At 42.2% G+C, this 19,274-nt stretch overlaps 1 protein-coding gene across 1 annotated transcript in view; it reads right to left on the bottom strand.

Annotated features, from left to right (window-relative positions):
* sema3bl (sema domain, immunoglobulin domain (Ig), short basic domain, secreted, (semaphorin) 3bl) overlaps positions 1-19,274 on the bottom strand; it is a 211,601-nt gene that overhangs the window by 53,323 nt on the left and 139,004 nt on the right. The window contains exon 5 of the mRNA XM_073072062.1: positions 4,005-4,095. Within this exon, the coding sequence (XP_072928163.1) occupies positions 4,005-4,095 (91 nt within the window). The remainder of the gene's footprint in view (positions 1-4,004; positions 4,096-19,274) is intronic.

Here is a 19,274-nt window from a genome sequence, read left to right as displayed (position 1 = left end):
ACATCTTTGGATTGTGGGAGGAACCCCACAGGGAAAATATACAAACTCCCTACAGACAGCAGTGGGAATTGTACCCCGGTCACTGGAACTGTAAAGCATTGTGCTAACCACTAGGCTACCATGCCACCCCTATGATATCCTATTGTATTCTTTATTTTAAATGTTGCAAATGCCTGCAAGAAAATGAATCCCATATATAGTATACAGTGTCGTACAGTTTATATAACATAGAAACATAGAAAACCTACAGCACAATACAGGCTCTTCGGCCCACAAAGCTGTGCCAAACATGTCCCTACCTTAGAAATTATCTAGGGTTACCCATCGCCCTCTATTTCTCTAAGCTCCATGTACCTATTCAGAAGTCCCTTAAAAGACCCTATCATTTCCACCTCCACCACCGTTGCCGGCAGCCCATTCCACGCACTCACCACCCTTTGCGTAAAAAACTTACCCCTGACATCTCTGTACCTACTTCTGATAACAAATTAACTTTGACTTTAAATGCTGCTGACAAGCTGATTACACCGTTTTTTCCTTTTTTGCAACTGAGTTCAGTACAATGATTTGACTTTTAGGAGTAACCAATAAACTAGGTGAAAAGCATGTTTCTTTCCAAAAGATGTGGTAAACCTTTTAACACCTTCCCAGCGCAGGGATTTTGAGCAGTGATTTATAGAGAGAATTAAACACTTTGGATTATGAACCAGGAAGAGACAGAGAGAGAGAGAGAGAGAAACACTACACAGCAGCATAGCGGAATTCAGGATTACACATGGTGCAGGGAATCCAGGCTTGTCTGGGTCTCTCAGGGACGTGAAACAGGGAATTTGACAGCAGGGTTGCTCTTAAGGTTCAAGTCTCGCTACCGAGGCGGCTTCAGTGAGGGATTTGCATCATCAAGAGGAAGGAACGACATGTGTTTCCATAACAACCTTCACTGACCTCACATCATCCAAAGCCCCTTGCAGCCTAAGGTGTTATGTTTGCAGTGTTGTAATTGAGAAAACATGACTATTAATTTATATGTTTCCACAGACAACTCTGAGGTAAAGAGAAATTGATTGGAGGATACAGAATGTCCAAAACACTGGAGATAATTTCCTCTGTTTGTCTTCAATGTAATGCTACAAGATCTTTTACATTCATCTAAAATGGCAGATGGGACCTTGGTTTAATACCTGTTTCAAAACGCATCTGTGCTTCTACTCCCCCAAGAGCATCAGGTTAAAAGTACTGCTCAAGTGTATGGAGATACTTGTCATAAAGAAAGTGCAACAAAAGTTCACCAGTCTAGTTCCAGGGGCGGTGGTCTGATGTAAAAAAGATTGGGTCGACATTGTCCAGAGTCATAGTGCCAGAGAATTATGCAGCCCTTCAGTCTAAGTCCACGATGACCGTCAACCATTTCTACCCCATTTCTGCACTAAGGTCACTTTATTCTCCCCACATTCCCAGTGGGGTGGCATGGTAGCGTAGTGTTCAGCACAACACTTTCCAGTACAGGTAACCCAGGTTCAATTCCTGCTGCTGCCTGCAAGCAGTTTCTCCGTGACTGCGTGGGTTTTCTCCGAGTGCTCCAGTTTCCTCCCACTGTCCAAAGAGGTACTGGTTGGTTGATTAATTGGTCATTGTAAGTTATCCAGTGATTAAGCTAGGATTAAATTGGGGGTTGCCGGGTGGCATGGCTTGAAGGACCAGAAGGGCTATTCTTTGTTGTATCTCAATAAGTAATAAAATAAAGACATAAACAACTTGGAGTATTGCATACATTTCTGGATGCCTCATTATAGGAAGGATGAGGAAGCTTTAGAGAGCGTGCAGAGGAGACTTACCAGATGCTGCATGGAGTAGAGAGCATGTCTTATAAGGAAAGGTGAGCAAGCTAATGCTTTGCTCTCTGGAGTGAAGGAAGATGAGAGGTGACTTGATAAAGGTGTACAAGATGATAACAGACATGGATTGAGTGGATAGCCAGAGACCCTTTCCCAGGGCGAAAATGCCTAACAATTTTAAGGTGGTTGGAGGAAAGGTGTCAGAGGGAATTTTTTTACACAGAGCTGGGTGAGTGCTTGGGAAGCTCTGCAAGGGGTGGTGCTGGAGGCAGATACATTGGGGAAATTTAAGAAACTCTTAGATAGACACGTAAATTACAGAAAAATGGAAGTCGTTGTTGGAGGAAAAGGGTTAGATTGATCTTGGTACAACATTGTGGGCTGAGGAGCCTGTATTGTGCTATAGTGTTCTATGTTCTATATTCTAACTCCTCCTAGATTCTCTCACTCACCTACACACCAGTTGCAATTTACTGTTGTAGACTAACCTTCTAACCTGCACACCCCTGGAATGTAAGCAGAAACCAGAGCTCCCATTTCACCCAAAGTCCCAGTTCAGCAATGTCTACGTATGTTCAGACACTTCTGCACCTAGCATCACTTTATGTACATAACACCAGTCTACACTACTAATACCATTCCCCTGCCAAAATATGCAATGTCTGAGCTGCGCACTGGCAACAAGATATTCTGTAGCATTTGACCAGTCATCCCTCGACAGCATTTCCTAAACCTGTGATTGTAGTCATCGAGTCAAATAGCATAGAAACAGGTCCAACTGATCCCTGCTAACCAAAAGGCCCATTTACACTCGTCCTATTTGTCCGCACTTGGCTCATATGTCTTTTAAATGTTGTTAATGTACCTGCCTCAACCACTTCCTCCGGCTCCTCATTCCATACAAGAATTGTATGTAGGCTCGAAGGGCCGAATGGTCTACTTCTGCACCTATTGTCTATTGTCTATAATTACCCTCTGGATGAAAGCAGCCCAGAGGAATGAGCGGGGTCTCAGTGATACTTGCAAAATTCTGACAAGGCTGTCCCAACTGGATGCAAGGTAGCTGCTCAATGAAAGAAATAGGGGCAGGATTGACCAATCTGGCCCGTTGAGCCTGCTCCGCCATTCAGTAAGATCATGGCTGACCTGGCCATGGACCAACTCCATCGACATGCTTTTTTTCCCCCATAACCCTTAATCTCCCTGCAATGCAAATACCTATCTAACTGTGTCTTAAATGTATTTAACGAGGTAGCCTCAACTGCTCCCTGGACAGAGAATACCAGATTTGCTACTCTCTGAGAAAAGCGGTTTCTCCTCATCTCCATCATAAATCCATTCCCACAAATCTGAGACTATGTCCCCTAGTTCTAGTTTCACTTATTAGTAGAAACGACTTTACTGCCTTTCATAATGTTATATGCATCTAGAAGCTCCCCTTTTGCTTTTGAAATGGCTCAGCATGAAATTATGGTGGGGCAGATGGTGAACAAAGAAGTACAGTTAAACTTGAGATAAATTGTCACTCAGCCCCCTCCCTGTACAAATCCAATATTCCTTGAATTAGTGATCTTCTGTCACGTTCTTTCCGGCTGATCACTGCAAATCCAGCATACTTTGTCTGGATATTCATTGATCAGCAAGTCAATAATTTTATCACTTCTCTAAGTTGTGTGACAACACTTGTGGGCATCCTTAGTTGGTTGTTACGCCAATGATGCAATTCACTTTTGTTTTGATGTACGTGTGATAAAGCAAATGAATCTGAAGATCACAATCTCAGGGTATGGAGAGTGATCTTTAAGACTTGGATGAAGAAAACTCTTTCACTCAGAGGCTGATGAAGCTGTGGAATTCACTATCGTAGAACACCGTGAAGGACAAGCCACTGAATATATTTAAGAAAAAGGTAGATGGATTTCTAGATGCAAAAAGGCATAAAGAGTGGAAATACGGCATTGAGAGTGAGGGTTAGCTATGATTGTACTGAGTGGCGGACTCGACTTGTAGGACTCTTCTTTTTCACCCCTGTCTATTCTGGTGCCATGAACCCTTGACTGAAGATGAGAGGAGCAACTAATCTTTTCAAAGTGACAGCTGGAAGTGGAACAAATTGCCGAGGAACTCCCAACATTGGACTGTTTGATTACTTTGGAACTTTCTACTCACCAATCAAGATGCTTGCGAAAGGTCGGTTGGGGTCATATGGACATTTGCCTCGCCCATTTTCCATGCTGTTCACCTCCATCCTGAAGGCACGCTTGAAAAGGTAAATGCAAAGAAGTGAAAGAGGTCAGTACCAGTCTGGCGACAAGAAACCAAACTATATGGTTCATGGTAAATGCACCTCCAGGATTACTCTATAACTTCCACATTCTTCCCATGAGATGACTAGAACTCAACAAGTGTGGTCTAACCCAAATTTCATTGAGCTGAAAAATTACCTCATGGCTGTTGAACTCAATTCCCTGACAAACACACCATACGCCTTCCTAACCCCCCCCCCCCACCGCCAAACAGAACACCCTCAGCTCTAGATCCACCAGCACTGGCCACTGTTCATAAAGACTGACACCCATCTTCAGATTGAAGAGCATTCCATTCCATCAATCACTCCTTAACTAGTTCCACAGGTAAAATATTACTCAATTTGGCACATTCTTCCATCTGAAATTAATGGTCCTTCCTTCAAGTCTCACTAATGCCCTTGAATGGACTGTCCTATGGGAGAATTAGGACCCAGACCACAAGCTTCAGGGACAGTTATCACCCCTCAAGCATCAGGTTCTTGAAACAAAAGGGATAGCTTCACTCAATTTCACTCACCACAACACTGAACTGTTCCCATAAACAATGGACTTGCTTTCAAAGACTCTTCACCTCCTGTTTTTGATATTTAGTGCTTTTTTTTTCTTTCTTTTTCTATTTTCACAGTTTGTTGCCTTATGCACACTGGTTGTTAGCCCTGTTGGTGTTATTCGATTAAGGTTATTGGATTTATTGAGTATGCCCACAAGAAAATGAATCTCAGGGTTGTGTGTGGTGACATATATGTGTACATGTGTGTGTGTGTGTGTGTGTGTGTGTGTGTGTGTGTGTGTGTGTGTGTGTGTGTGTGTGTGTGTGTGTGTGTGTGTATGTACAAACCCCATTTCCAGAAAAGTTGGGACATTTTCCAAAATACAATAAAAACAAAAATCTGTGATATGTTAATTCACGTGAACCTTTATTTAACTGACAAAAGTACAAAGAAAAGATTTTCAATAGTTTTACTGACCAGTATTTTGTAAATATACACAAATTTAAAATTTGATGGCTGCAACACACTCAACAAAAGTTGGGACAGAGTTAAAATAAGATTGAAAAGTGCACAGAATATTCAAGTAACACCGATTCGGAAGACTCCACATTAAGCAGCGTAATTGGTAGCAGGTGAGGTATCATGACTGGGTATAAAAGTAACGTCCATCAAAGGCTCAGTCTTTCCAAGCAAGGATGGGTCGTGTCTCACCCCTTTGTGCCAAAATTCGTGAGAGAATTGTTAGTCAGTTCAAAAGGAACATTTCCCAACGCAAGATTGCAGAGAATTTAGGTCTTTCAACATCTACAGTACATAATATTGTGAAAAGATTCAGAGAATTCAGAGACATCTCAGTGCGTAAAGGGCAAGGTCGGAAACCACTGTTGAATGCGTCTGATCTTCGAGCCCTCAGGCGGCACTGCCTAAGAAACCGTCATGCTACTGTGACAATTATAGCCACTTGGGCTCGGGAGTACTTCAGAAAACCATTGTCACTTAACACAGTCCATTGCTGCATCCAGAAATGCAACTTGAAACTGTATTATGCAAGAAGGAAGCCATACATCAACTCTATGCAGAAACGCCAGCGAGTTCTCTGGGCCCGAGCTCATCTCAGATGGACCAAAAGACTGTGGAACCATGTGCTGTGGTCAGATGAGTCCACATTTCAGCTAGTTTTCGGAAAAAACGGGCGTCGAGTTCTCCGTGCCAGAGATGAAAACGACCATCCAGATTGTTATCAGCGAAAGGTGAAAAGCCAGCATCTGTGATGGTATCGGGGTGCATCAGTGCCCACGGCATGGGTGAGTTGCATGTATGTGAAGGTACCATTGACTCTGAGGCGTATATTAGGATTTTAGAGAGACATATGTTGCCATCAAGGCGACGACTCTTCCTGGGACGTCCATGCTTATTTCAGCAGGACAATGCCAGACCACATTCTGCACGGGCTACAACAGCGTGCCTTTGTAGACACAGAGTGTGTGTGCTTGACTGGCTTGCTGCCAGTCCAGATCTATCTCCTATTGAAAATGTATGGCGCATCATGAAGAGGAGAATCAGACAACGGAGACCATGGACTGTTGAGCAGCTGAAGTCTTATATCAAGCAAGAATGGATAAAATTTCCAATTGCAAATCTACTACAATTAGTATCCTCAGTTCCAAAACGATTAAAAAGTTTTATTAAAAGGAAAGGTGATGTAACACAATGGTAAACATGCCTCTGTCCCAACTTTTGTTGAGTGTGTTGCAGCCATCAAATTCTAAATTTGTGTATATTTACAAAATACAATTAAGTTGGTCAGTAAAACTATTGAAAATCTTTTCTTTGTACTTTTGTCAGTTAAATAAAGGTTCACGTGAATTAACATATCACAGATTTTTGTTTTTATTACATTTTGGAAAATATCCCAACTTTTCTGGAAATGGGGTTTGTACTTTGATAATAAATTTATTTTGAATTTTGAACAAAGTCAAGACCCAGATGCAGAATTTAGTCACCACGGTGAAGCTCTGTAAAGAGGAAGGAAGTCCTGTCTACTCATTAAAACTTCAGGCAAATATTCACCAAATATGCTATTTTATCTGCAGTCATATGAACTGAGAGAGCCCACTTATTCCCAGTTGAATGCTAATATCATTGCTTTTCTCTTCCTCACAGATGTCAGTGTCAAATATTTCCTGTCCAAAACGCCCTCAGCCAAAGAAAAAGTGTAAAACTGTACATCAGAATTGAATATATTCTCCACAAAGTACTCCCAAGACACAAGGTTCAAAGAAGTCTTGACAAGGTAAATGTAGCAAGGATATTTCCCCTAAGGGGGCCATCTAGGACTGATCTTGGTACAATGGACACCCAATTAGGAAAGAGATTAGGAGGAATTTCTTCCTCTCGGTGGTCATGACTGTACAATTCTCTACCCCACAAAACCATTGATGCTGGGTCAATGAATCTGTGCAAAGCTGTAGCTCACAGATTTTTGAGGTTAGAGGAGAATCTCGAGTTACGTGGATGAGACAAGAAAATCGGAAGGCAAACTATTATGTTACTGAATGGGGAAGAGGCCACCTGGGCATACGTGGTTACACCAGTTCTAATTTTTTATATATGTGAGAAACAGCATCCTATCTCATAAAAGATAGCTAAAATGTACACAAGATGATTAGAGTGATAGAGGCAGATAGATTAGGGACATTTAAGTGACTCTGAGATAGGATTAATGGAAGGGAAGGGTTAGATTGATATGAGAGAAAGTTAAAAGTTCAGTATTATACTGTGCTGTATTGTTCTATGTTCTAAGTTCTAAAAGGTTCATCAAGGTAGACTTATCATAAAAGTTACAAGGCATGGTATCCATGGAAACATGGCTGCATGGATTCTGAATTGGTTTGTCTACAGAAAGCAGCAAATTGTTGATGGATCATATTCTTCCTGGAGGTCAGTGGCGGGTGGTGTTTCGCAGGGTCTCTGTATTGGGATGCCTGCTCCTTCTGATGTTTATAAATGACCTGGATGAGGAAGTGAACGGGGTGGGGGGGTTTAGTAGCTTTGCAGAAGATATGAAGGCTGGTGATGTTGTGGATGGTGTAGAAGGTTGTTGTAGGTTACAGTGGGACTTTGATATAACACAGATGTGGGCTGAGAAATGGCAGATGGAGTTCAGTCCAGAAAAGTTTAGAAGGTCGAATTGAAGGCAGAATACAGCAGAATATAGAGTTAATGGTAGGATTCTTATCAGGCTGGAGAAACAGCGGGATCTTTTCACGCCCAAAGTTGTAGTGCACGTTGATAGGATGGTTAAGAAGGCATATGATATGTTGGCTTTCATTAGTCAGGGGAATTGAGTTCAAGAGCCTTGAGATAATTTTGCACCTCTATAAGACTCTGCCTAGACCATACTTGGAATATTGTGTTCATTTCTGGTCACCTTATTAGAGGAAGGATGTGGAAGCTTTAGAGAGTGCTGAGGAGATTAACCAAGACAATGCCTGGATTAGAGAGCACGTCTGTGAGAATGGTTTAAGTGAGCTAGAGCTTCTCTCTTTGGATAAGAGGTGATGATAGAGGGTACAAAATGATAACAGACACTAATTGAGTGGACTGCCAGAATCGATAAGAGGCACAAATTGTTTGGACAGCCAGAAACATTTTTCCAAAGTGGAAGTGGCTTATACAAAGGGGCATAATTTTAAGATTTTGGGATGAAAGTATAAAGAAATGTCAGAAATAATCTTTTTTTTTTACACAGAGTGGTGAACGCATGGAGAGTGCTGCCCTGAGTAGTGGTAGAGGCAGATGCATTAGGGACATTTAAAGAACTCTTAGATAGATAAGAGGACCACAGAAACATGGAGGGCTTGGCAGGAGGGAAGTGTTAGATTGATCTTAGAGCAGGGTGAAATGCCAGCATAACGTCATAGGCTGCAGTGTTCTACGTTCTCTAACAGCAACCCTCTCCCATCACAGATGCTGTTCAACCAACTGGGTTCCTCCAGCAAATAGAATGTTGCTCCAGATTCCAACACTTGCAATCTCTTGTGTCTACAGTAACCAAGGTCCTGATCTATACTAGCATTCATGTGCCCATCCCAGCGTGTGCAGCACAGTAGTGTAGAAGTTAGTGCAATCACTTTCCAACTCCAGCCATCATCGACTGGGGTTCAATTCCCACCGCTGTCAGTAAAGAGACAAGATAAGTCTACCTCAATTCTCCACATGACCATATCAATTTCCTCAAGGTGCTCCGGTTTCCTTCCACATTCCAAAGACGTGCATTGAGGGTTACGGTTAGTAAGTTCTAGGCCTGCTATGTTTGTGCTAGAAGCATGCAGGCTCTCCCAGCACAATCCTCGCTGATTTGATTTGATGCAAACGATGCCTTTCATGGTATGTTTTGATGGATGTGTGGCAAATAAAGCTAATCTTATCTTTATCTTTGATTCTCAGCTCAAAACTATCTATCAGTCTTAACTTTGAACTTGCTTACTGACCGAGAAGCGGAAGGTGTCCCTGGACCTGTATCTGTATGTGAAGAAGCTGCTGAACATCTAGCAGAGGGTGGTGCTGATCAGAACCACCCTGCAGAATGCCCAGAAGCAGCGGAGATGCCTGAACCACAGTATCACTGGTGGAAGACCTATTTAGAGTCTGGCATTTACCCACTGGCTGCTCAGAGCAAGTGAATGCTTCCCAGGAACAGCGGGACCAGGTTTCTGCTACCAGCCACTCAAGAAAAGGGAGCTCCATTAGTGATTTTTGCAGGGATCCCAACCTGGGATCCATGGGCCCCTTGGTTAATGGTAGGGGTCCATAGCTTTAAAAAGGTTGGAAACCCCCAGTCTAATGGGTTCTACTGGACAGATTGATAGAAGGGATGGAGGAGGAGAGGAGAATGTGTCGTGACTGAAACTAAACTGGTGGGCCAGAAAGAGTTTCTAATCTCCATAGTGCACTGGGGTTGACCAATCTTCTGAGGGTACAGAGGAAAGTGATGTGTCCCTATACCAGTTGGGATAGTGATCCCTCTCTGCAGCTTTCCTTCCTCCCTTTTTGGTACAGACTCAATGGGCTGATTGGCCTAGTTCTGCTCCTATATCTTATGGTCTCATGAGGAATTCTTAAGACTTTCTACCTCAGTCTATTTCAGTCTATGAAGGCTGAAGGAATATGAACCTTAAATGCCCTCGCCATGACCTTTTCATTCTAGACTTTCCAGCATGAGAAAGCAGGTACAGTGTTCAATTCTGAGTGCACAGCGATGGTTTCAGTTGACAAGACCGACTGATGTGTCTCACTATCTGAGCAAGAAACTCTAGTCGTGTTGAGATACAGATCACTGCCGTACAGAATTACTGCTTGTTAAGCTGCCTTCTGGACTCCAGGGTGGTCCAATACACCAAGAACTAAGTCAGCTGAACCAACCATCGAAAGGACTTTATAGAACTCTGAATGGGTTATCTCAGTGCAGCTATTAGTTTACATTGGACAAGTTGGGTCATTGGTTGAATCCGATATTTCCTCTTGGCATTTAGCACTCAGAGCCACATTAGTATGAACATCAGAACCACTGCTTTGCAGGAAGTTCACGGTTCTCCAGTCAATCACTGAAATTGTTTATTGAGGGAGAAGTGTTCAGGAATACTTCCTGTTTCTTTCAAACCTTTCATAAGAACATAGAATAGGAGCAGGTGTAGGTTTAGTCCTCTGGGTCTATTCAATACGGTTGTACCTGACCTTGCAACTTATTAGCATCAATTTGAGGGACAAATCACTCAGTGACTTGGTCTACATATATATATATACTTTTTTGCACGTGTGACCGTATGTGTGCTCACTATATTGAATGTGTTGTCTGTCTTGTGTTGTGGTGTGCTGTGTATGTTTTGCATCTTGGCCTCAGAGGAATGCAGTTTCATCTGACTGTATTCATGTGTACTTATGTCTGGTTGAATGATAATTAAACTTGAAATGATTTGATTTGATCATATTTACTCACTGTTTCTCTCTTGCTCTCATTCTAAATCTCTCTGTCTCACATTCTCCACATGCCTTGATATATTTTGTGTCTCAGAATGTCAACCCATTTAATCACAAACCAGGATAATCCACCCACCCTGGACATTTTCTCTTCTTCCCTCTTCCATCAGGCAGAAGGTACAAAAGCCTGAAAACACGTACCACCAGGCTCAAGGACAGCTTCCATTCCACTGTTGAGATTAGTAAAATAGTTTCCTGATACAATAAGATGGACTCTTGATCTCACAATCTACCTCATTATGATCTTGCACCTTATTGGTTACCTGTACTGTACTCTTTATTTACACTTATTCTGCATTATTATTGCTTTACCTTGTTCATCCTCAATGCACTATGTAATGATTTGATTCATATGAATAGTATGCAGGGCAATTTTTCACTGTATCTTGGTACATGTGACAATAATAAACACAATTGGGTTTCTCTAATGATGGCCAATCAACTGATTGGTAAGTATACAAACGCCGAGCATTCGGAGGAGACATGAACAGTGTTCTGATAATATATCCTCATATGCTGATGGAATTTTTGCAAGTAAATCGCCAAGGTCTGAGAACAACTCAACCCAACCATCAACCACCCAGAATACACTTTCTCGGAGTTATTTCTAACAATAAACCAATTCCAATTCCAAATCTACTTTCTGTGAATTGGCCCCTATGCTTTCTGATGATCAAAAATTCCAAAGGCGCATGATGAAATTTCTCTTCTTCTCATTCTTATATCAGAACCCTAGACCAGGGGTTCCCAACCTTTTTTATGCCATGACCAATACCATTAAGCAAGGGGTCCGTGGCCCTCAGGCTGGGAACACCTGCCCTAGAAAGTGACCTCTTGTTATAGAGCCTCCTCTCCACATCCAGCCTGTAAAGAACTACCAGGGTTTCCTATGGGTGTCCAGTTCCCTCCCACATTCCGAAGATGTAAGATGCGGCCATATTACACTGGTGCCAGAATCATGGATATGGGCAGGCTGTCCCCAACACATCATCAGACTCTGTTGGCCATGGATGCAAAATGATGCATTTCACTGTATGTTTCAATGTTTCAATGTACATGTTGCAAAGAAAGCTAATCTTTATCTTTTCCTCTTCAGATACTCTCTCATGCTTTTAAATTCTAGTGACTCTAGACCTGGTTGACTCAATCTTGCTCATTGGACTGACCTGCCTTCAGTCTTATCATTGCTTTCCTTCTATGGTAAGTATATTCTTACAAGAACATAAGGACATGCTTACAGTTTTCCAAGAATAGAAACTGCAGAAATTTTTTTTGCAGTGTGCTTGCAGAGTCGTACACACAGGGAACATTCCCTGCCCGTGTTTCTAAGTGGGCTCCAGGTCATTACTGCTTGCTCTGAGAAGAGATCATCCCCACTTCCCCATAACACTTCTATGACCCCTAGTCCTTCCCTCAGCTAGTTTTCCAATCACATTTCCAAACATCAGTGTCTACATTTTAATTTTATTTAGAGATACAGAATGGTAACAGGCCCTTCTGGGCCAGCTCTGTAGACCATGGATGCAAATGATGCACTTCAAAGACCTTTTGAAGGTCATTAATCAAAGGGCAATACCCAATTACACCCATGTGACCTACTAGCCCATATGTCATTGTAATGCGGGAGGAAACTAGCGAGGAAAACCCAGAGGAAATTCTGTCATGGGGAGAATGGACTTACACACAGTGGTGGAATTGAGCCTGAGTTGCTGGCGGTGTGATTGTGTTATGCTAACCAATATGCTACCGTGTTGACTTTTAATACCCGAATACTTCTAAGATGCCACTCAGACCTTGGTAAGTCTGGTGCAAAAATATATATTATGAACCAGTGGCATAAGCAACACTGGACTTAAAATAATACTCTGAACTAAATGGTTCTAAAAGAGAAGACAGGGGCTACTGTTACATGCTGTTTACTGAATACCAACCTCCCCCCCCCCCCCCCCACCTCTCCATCACTTCATTCCATCATTCAATGCTTTATTGTCCACATTACAGCTATGAAATGTTGGATCTTGAAATTTTTTCATTAAATGAACGTGGGTTTTCTTGATAATCATTCAGTCAGGTCAACCGTGCCCCAGGATAGACAAATACATTTGATAATCTCTATCTCCTCAAGCAGAACAGATGCAATTCTCACAGGATTCAAATCTCCTAATCCATTGTTTAATGACTGCAAGTCAGCCAAGAGTGTATTGACTGACTTTTAGATAACTTGTGGCCCTCAGTCCACGTACTCTGTCCCAGAGGCAAAAGGCCGAAGAGCGGCTATCAATTACTTTCTGTGCAAGGTAAGACCTCCTAAGTGGGCCATTAAATCTTCACTGAAACCTACACATACTGTAAATCAAGCAACAGAACCATTTGAAGATCATAAATCAAAGTCTAAGGCAGGAGTTCCCATCCTGGGGTTCATGCACCACTCAGTAAGGATCCATGGCATAAAAAATGTTGGGAACCACTGGTCTAAGATATTATACTTGCTTCTGTGTTTTCCCGTCATGTTACACTTACTCTCTTTAGCTGGGTACTGGTGCATCTATAGATTGAACAGAAAAGTTAAAAGTTGGTTGGATGTGAAATTAACAGCTAGAGCAATGAAAGGACAGTATTATGTCTTGGCTATACTGGTGGACAACATGTCCATTTAGTTACTAATAAAGGTGCTAAATTGTTCGAGTATGCAGGACAGGCAGAGATGAATGAGTGAACAATAGAGTCATTGAGACATACAGAATGGAAACAAACCCTTTGGGCACAGCTTAGCCATGCTGACCAGCTTAGCTGGTCCACCACAACCAAAATTTCCTTCTGAGCTAGTTCTATTTGCTCAACATATTTCCTACCTGTACATCTGTCCAAACATCTTTTAAACATTGTAATTGTTCCTATGGCTCTCATCTTTCTGGGGTTCCCAAACTTTTTTTATGCAATGGAGCCCTACCATTAACTGAGGGGTCTTTGGATCCCAGGTTGGGAACCCCTGCCATACTCCCACCACACCCTTCTTATTTCCACTCCACCTACTTCAAGGTTCAAGTCTTCATCGTTGATGGCCTGGGCCTTGTTCACTATGGCCTAAATGGAGGAGGAATTCTGGGCAGCACACTAGCACAGCAGCTAGCGTGACGCTTCACAGTGCCATCTGTAAGATCTGGGTTCAATTCCTACTGCCGTCTATGAGGTGTTTTTACATTCTTCCTGTGACCGTGTGGGTTTCTTCTGAGTGTAATGGTTTCCTCCCACATTCCAAAAGATATACGAATTAGGCTTAGTAAGTTGTGGTACGGTCGTGCCAGAAGTGTGGTGGCCCCTGCAAGGATGATTGGGGAATGAAAGGGTTAATGTACGAGGAGCATTTGGTGGTTCTGGGCCTGTACTTGCTGGAGGTTAGAAAAATGAGGGGGTGGTATCTCACTGAAACCTATTGAATATTGAAATGCTGAGATAGTCGACGTGGAGGGAATATATTCTATAGTGACGAATTCTAGGACCAGAGGGCACAGCCTTAGAATACAAGGACATTGCTGTAGAACAGCGAAGAGGAGGAATTGCTTTAGCCAGAGGGTAATGAGTCTGAGGGTGGCTGTGGAGGCCAAGTCATTGGGTATACTTAAAGCAGAAGTCAATAGGTTCTTGATTAATAAAGGTGTCAAAGGTTATGGGGAGAAGGAAAGAGAATGGTGTTCAGAGGGATAATAATTAGGGTGAAACGTAAGATTTTTATAAGTTCTCCATGTGGCCTCTTGGTTTTCCTCCAGGTGCTCTGGTTTCCTCCACAGTCCAAAAATTTCCCAAATAGTAGCTTAATTAGTCATTGTAAATTGACCTGTGATTAGTCATTGGATATATTTAAAGTGGAGGTTGATGAGTTCTTGATTAATCAGGGCATCAAAGGATATGGGGAGACGGCAGGAGGATGGGGTTCAGAGGGATAATAAATCAGCCACAATAAAATGACAGAGCAGACTTGATGGGCTGAATGGTCTAATTCTGCTCCTACGTCTTACGGTATTATGAGACGTTGTGCATACGTATGCAGTTTGAATACAGTGAATGTTCTTTGTTAGGACTCTTCACACTTTTCAATCTGTTCACCCCACGATTGACTTTACAAATCCACAAGAACACGTGCATCTTATAGAATGCACATTTCTAAACTGGCTTTGTATCAAAAGCAGATAGATTACATATTCAGGCTGTTGATCACCAAATGAATGCCTGTGTGCGCAGAGCCTAACAATCCAGACCAAAGCTTTGATTGAAGCTGCCGTCATGAAGTCCCAGCTCCCAAGAGAAATTAATTCAGATAAAGATCGATCAGATAACACAACTAAATTCTTGTGAACTACAGTTCTTGGTGTCATTGTGAGAGGCTGTCAATAACATCATCTTGGACTCCATACATTTCACTCTGTTCGTTCCTCTGTGTGTTCATTACCATAGCTAAGTGCAGGTTTAAAGATTATTAAAATTATTTTTCTTACACTTTTGTTGTTCTTGCATCCCTTTCTGTGCTGATGCCTTTTCTCCTTCACTCTCTTCCCCTCCCTATCTCTCTCTCCCCCTCTCAGCCCCTTTCTGTCCCTCCCTAAGCCTTTTTTATAAGCCATTTGCTCTGACCCCACTCTGTGGCCTTCTAGTGGCTTCTTTTGATGAGTTTTTCTACCTTCCTACCCGTCTGGGCCTCTCTCTGTGGCCACTCTATGCGGTCCTTCTCTCATCCCATCCTGCGATCCATCCCACTGTGTCTCCCTCCCCCTCCCCATCACTCTCTCACTCTATCTTTCTTTCTGGGCCTCTTTTTCCAGCTCTTGTCTCTGAGGGATCCTTTGGCTTGCTTTACTTTCCTCATTCATCTCTAAAATGCATTTGACGTAGACGGCTGATTTTCTGCCCCAGTGATGGGCAATGATCCTTGTTGTTCATTGCTCTTGGCAACTAATACTTCTAACTGGTCCCAGATTGAAGGTTGACATCTATCTGTTGATGAAGTATGAACTAGAAGGATTGGCAAAGCTCAAATGAGGGCAGGCAAACTGTTAGATGTTAAAGAGCCTTTGAATTTGTGCACATAGAGTCAGATTATAAAAAACATTCCTTCAATGTTGATTGGATTTAAGACTGAGTCTGTGGCAGTTCTGGAGGTTTTTCGTTTGAATTATTTGATGCAGCCCGTAGAGGCTCTGACTTTGAAACAGACATTCAACTCAGCTGATCTTTCCTCATTTCCATGTATTTTCCCAGGTGAGATGTATTTCCTAAGATATAAGACATTTGGTATATCTTATAAGATAGATTGCTTTTATAAGATCTCCATGAATTAGACTCCAGACAGTGAATTCCCAATCTCAATGTGTAGACTTTATCTCATATTATGGGTTATTTTGCATTTGATCTTGGATCTGTGTCTTCTGGTAATGATGTGTTCCACCATTAGTTTCTGTCAGTTTCCATTTACTTTATTGATATCATTCTTGATTCTCGAAGCCCAAATGCTAAAGACCAAAGTGAGCTAGTCCGGAGGTAGAGGCCTCAAGGTTGAAGCCCCTGGGTCTGCTTGTTCAGAGGTTAGAGTCCTGATGTCTATGTGTTTGAGAGTCCATGGCCTAGCCTGGAGGCATGGAGGTGGCCTCTCCTGGGCCTGAAGGCCTGTCTATGTGTATGTGTGGGTGGGTGGGTGACAGGGTGGGAAAGCAGCTTGTTTTGCTAAGTGGTTTTGTGATTATTGTTGTCACTTGTGTTACTCTGCCGAACATTGTGGGAATGCTATGTTGGTGCTGGAATGTGTGGAGACATTTGCAGGCTGCCCACAACACATCCTTAGGTTGTGTTGGTTGCTAATACAAACAAAACATTTCACTGTATCTTTTGATATAATGTGAAAAATAAACATGTATCTGTATCTGATCTTTAACACATTCGTTAAACTTTCTCAGCTCAAAAGCCAACAATCTCAGACTCTCCTCATCACTGGAAAACTGACAGCTAGTTCACAGAGTGGGAGTTGAAAGGAGAGGTATCCACCAAGGTTATAAGGTTGAAGCAAGAATGTAATGTTGAGGCTTTATAAAGCACTGGCGAGGTTGCACTTGGAATATTGTGAGCAGTTATGGGCCTCTTATCTAAGAAAGGAACTACTGACATTGGAGAGCATTCAAGGGAGGTTCATGAAAATTATTTCAGGATTGAAAGGCTTGTCTTATGAGGTGTGGTTGTGGCTCTGGGCCTCTACTCACTGGAATTCAGAAGAATGAGGGATAACCTCATTGAAACCTATCAAATGCAGTGGATGTGGAGAGGATGTTTCCTATGGTGGGGGGAATTTCGGACCAGAAGTCACAGCCTCAGAATAGAGGGATATCTTCTTAGAACGGAGATAAGGATGAATTTCTTTAGCCAGAGGCTGGTGAATCTGTGGAATTCGTTGTCACAGATGGCTGTGGAGGCCAGGTTATTGGATATATTTAAGGCAGAGATTGATAGATTCTTGATTTGTCAGGGCATGAAGGGATATAGAGAATAGGCAGATTGGGGATAAGAGGGAAAATGGATTAGTCATGATGAGACTCGATGGGCCAAATGATCTAATTCTGCTCCTTTATCTTAAGGACTAATGATTATCTTGTGACAGTCTACAGGGAGATCTTTAAGGAATGATTACACAACTTTGCTACCTGTTCTCAGGTATCCATTCCACTTTCTATGTAGAATCAAGCTAATAGCTGTGAAGACCACTCAGTCAACACATTCCTGATAAAGATTACTGATGGAACATCATAGTTAATGTCGAACAGCACAATAAAACTTGCAAGTTGGCTCATTTACAGACACAACACATTCCAACAAAGTACAGCAGTCAACTGCTAACAACAGTAAACATGAATGTGGTTGAATGATACACCACAGCCAAGTTTTGTACAATTAGATCCTCACAAAACGAACCATTACTTCACTCGCAGGGGACAAAGGGAGGATAGTGCACCACACCCAATAGCAAAGTGAGATTATCAATAATAAAAAAAGGATAGAGAATGATGGAAATACTCAGTGAGTCAGGCAGCATATGTGGAGGTAGGAATAGGGCCAGTGTTTCACTAGAAAGATGAATGACACGAATTGTTGAGCCGCATCACACTTTTTGCCAGCGTGAGGTTCTATAGGACACAAGCTGTAACATGTGGGTCAGCACGTACTGTACCTCATTTCTCTACCTTCACATTGCATCTCAGGAGTCAGTGAGGAGCTGCATGGGATTTACATCATCTTCCACACTACTGCACGATAGCGCCTCTACTTCCTTAGGAATTTGCAGAGATTCAGCATGACCTCTAAAACTTTGAGAAACTTGTGCAAGTGGGTAGTGGCGAGCGTATTGACTGGCTGCATCATAGCCTGGTGCGGAAACACCAACGCCCTTAAATGGAAAATCCTACAAAAGTAATGGCTACGCCCCAGACCATCACGGGTAAAGCCTTCCCAACCACTGAGCCCATCTACATGAAATGCTGTCGCAAGAAAGCAGCATCCATTATCAGACTCCCCACCACTGAGGACCTACTCTCTTCTTACCGCTGCCATCAGGAAGAAGATACAGGATTATCGGGACTCACACGACCAGATTCAGGTGCAGTTACTACCCCTCAACCATCAGGCTCTTGAATCGAAGTGGATAACTACACTCAACTTCACTTGCCCCATCACTGAACCATTCCCCCAAACAATGGACTCATTTCCAAGTATTCAACTTAAGTTCTCAATATTTATTGTTTATTTATTTATTATTTTTATTATTTCTTTCTTTTTGTATTTGCACATTTAGGTGCACTCTGGTTGAACATCCCAGTTGGGTGGTCTTTCATTGTACTGACCCTTTAACCTTCCCTCCTACAATATCCTCCATTTATCTTTCATCCATGTGCTGAACTAATTGTTTTTAAAATGTCCCTAAAATATCTAGCTCTACCACCACTCTGTGTAAAAAAAAAACCTGCCTCTGAAACCCTCATAAGCTTTCCTCCAATCACCTTAAAGTTACACCTCTTTGTTTAGTTTCTTATGGAGATAGAGCATCTGCGAGACTGCAGCATGCCCTTAGTATCAAGTTCAGAGATAATTCATCATTCTCCAGAGCCCATTTGATGCATACCGGCCACAAAAATCCTTTCCAAACACACCCTTTTTCCGTGCTCTTTGTTCAAGGCCATTACCGGTTTCACTTTTTCCAATCTCATCCAAGATTTTTTCAATACCTATGAAAGTTCTCATCTTCACCACCATTTCATCACCCCAATCTGTCCATCCATCCAATATTTTTATTAAATGTCACATAGGAAAATACAGAGTTCATAAGGATACATATTATGAATCCAAAAAAAGATAGAATAGTACAAAATGTACTATATTTAAATCATGCTATTGCGATCACAATACCCCATATTCATAATCAAATGCACCCCAATCTGTCAGCGAAAACTTCCAAAAGTCCCCTTCTAATTCCTCTCACTGATACTGACCTGCCTCCTAAGGGAACTAGTTCTTTCCTGTTCAACACATCCAGGAATTTCATTATATTTTTCAGTTAAATCTTCCCC

Source organism: Hemitrygon akajei, chromosome 19 (genome assembly GCF_048418815.1).
Source record: "Hemitrygon akajei chromosome 19, sHemAka1.3, whole genome shotgun sequence".
Taxonomy (NCBI): domain Eukaryota; kingdom Metazoa; phylum Chordata; class Chondrichthyes; order Myliobatiformes; family Dasyatidae; genus Hemitrygon; species Hemitrygon akajei.
Note: the sequence above shows the minus strand (reverse complement) of the source record. Positions and strands in the feature narration are given on the sequence as shown.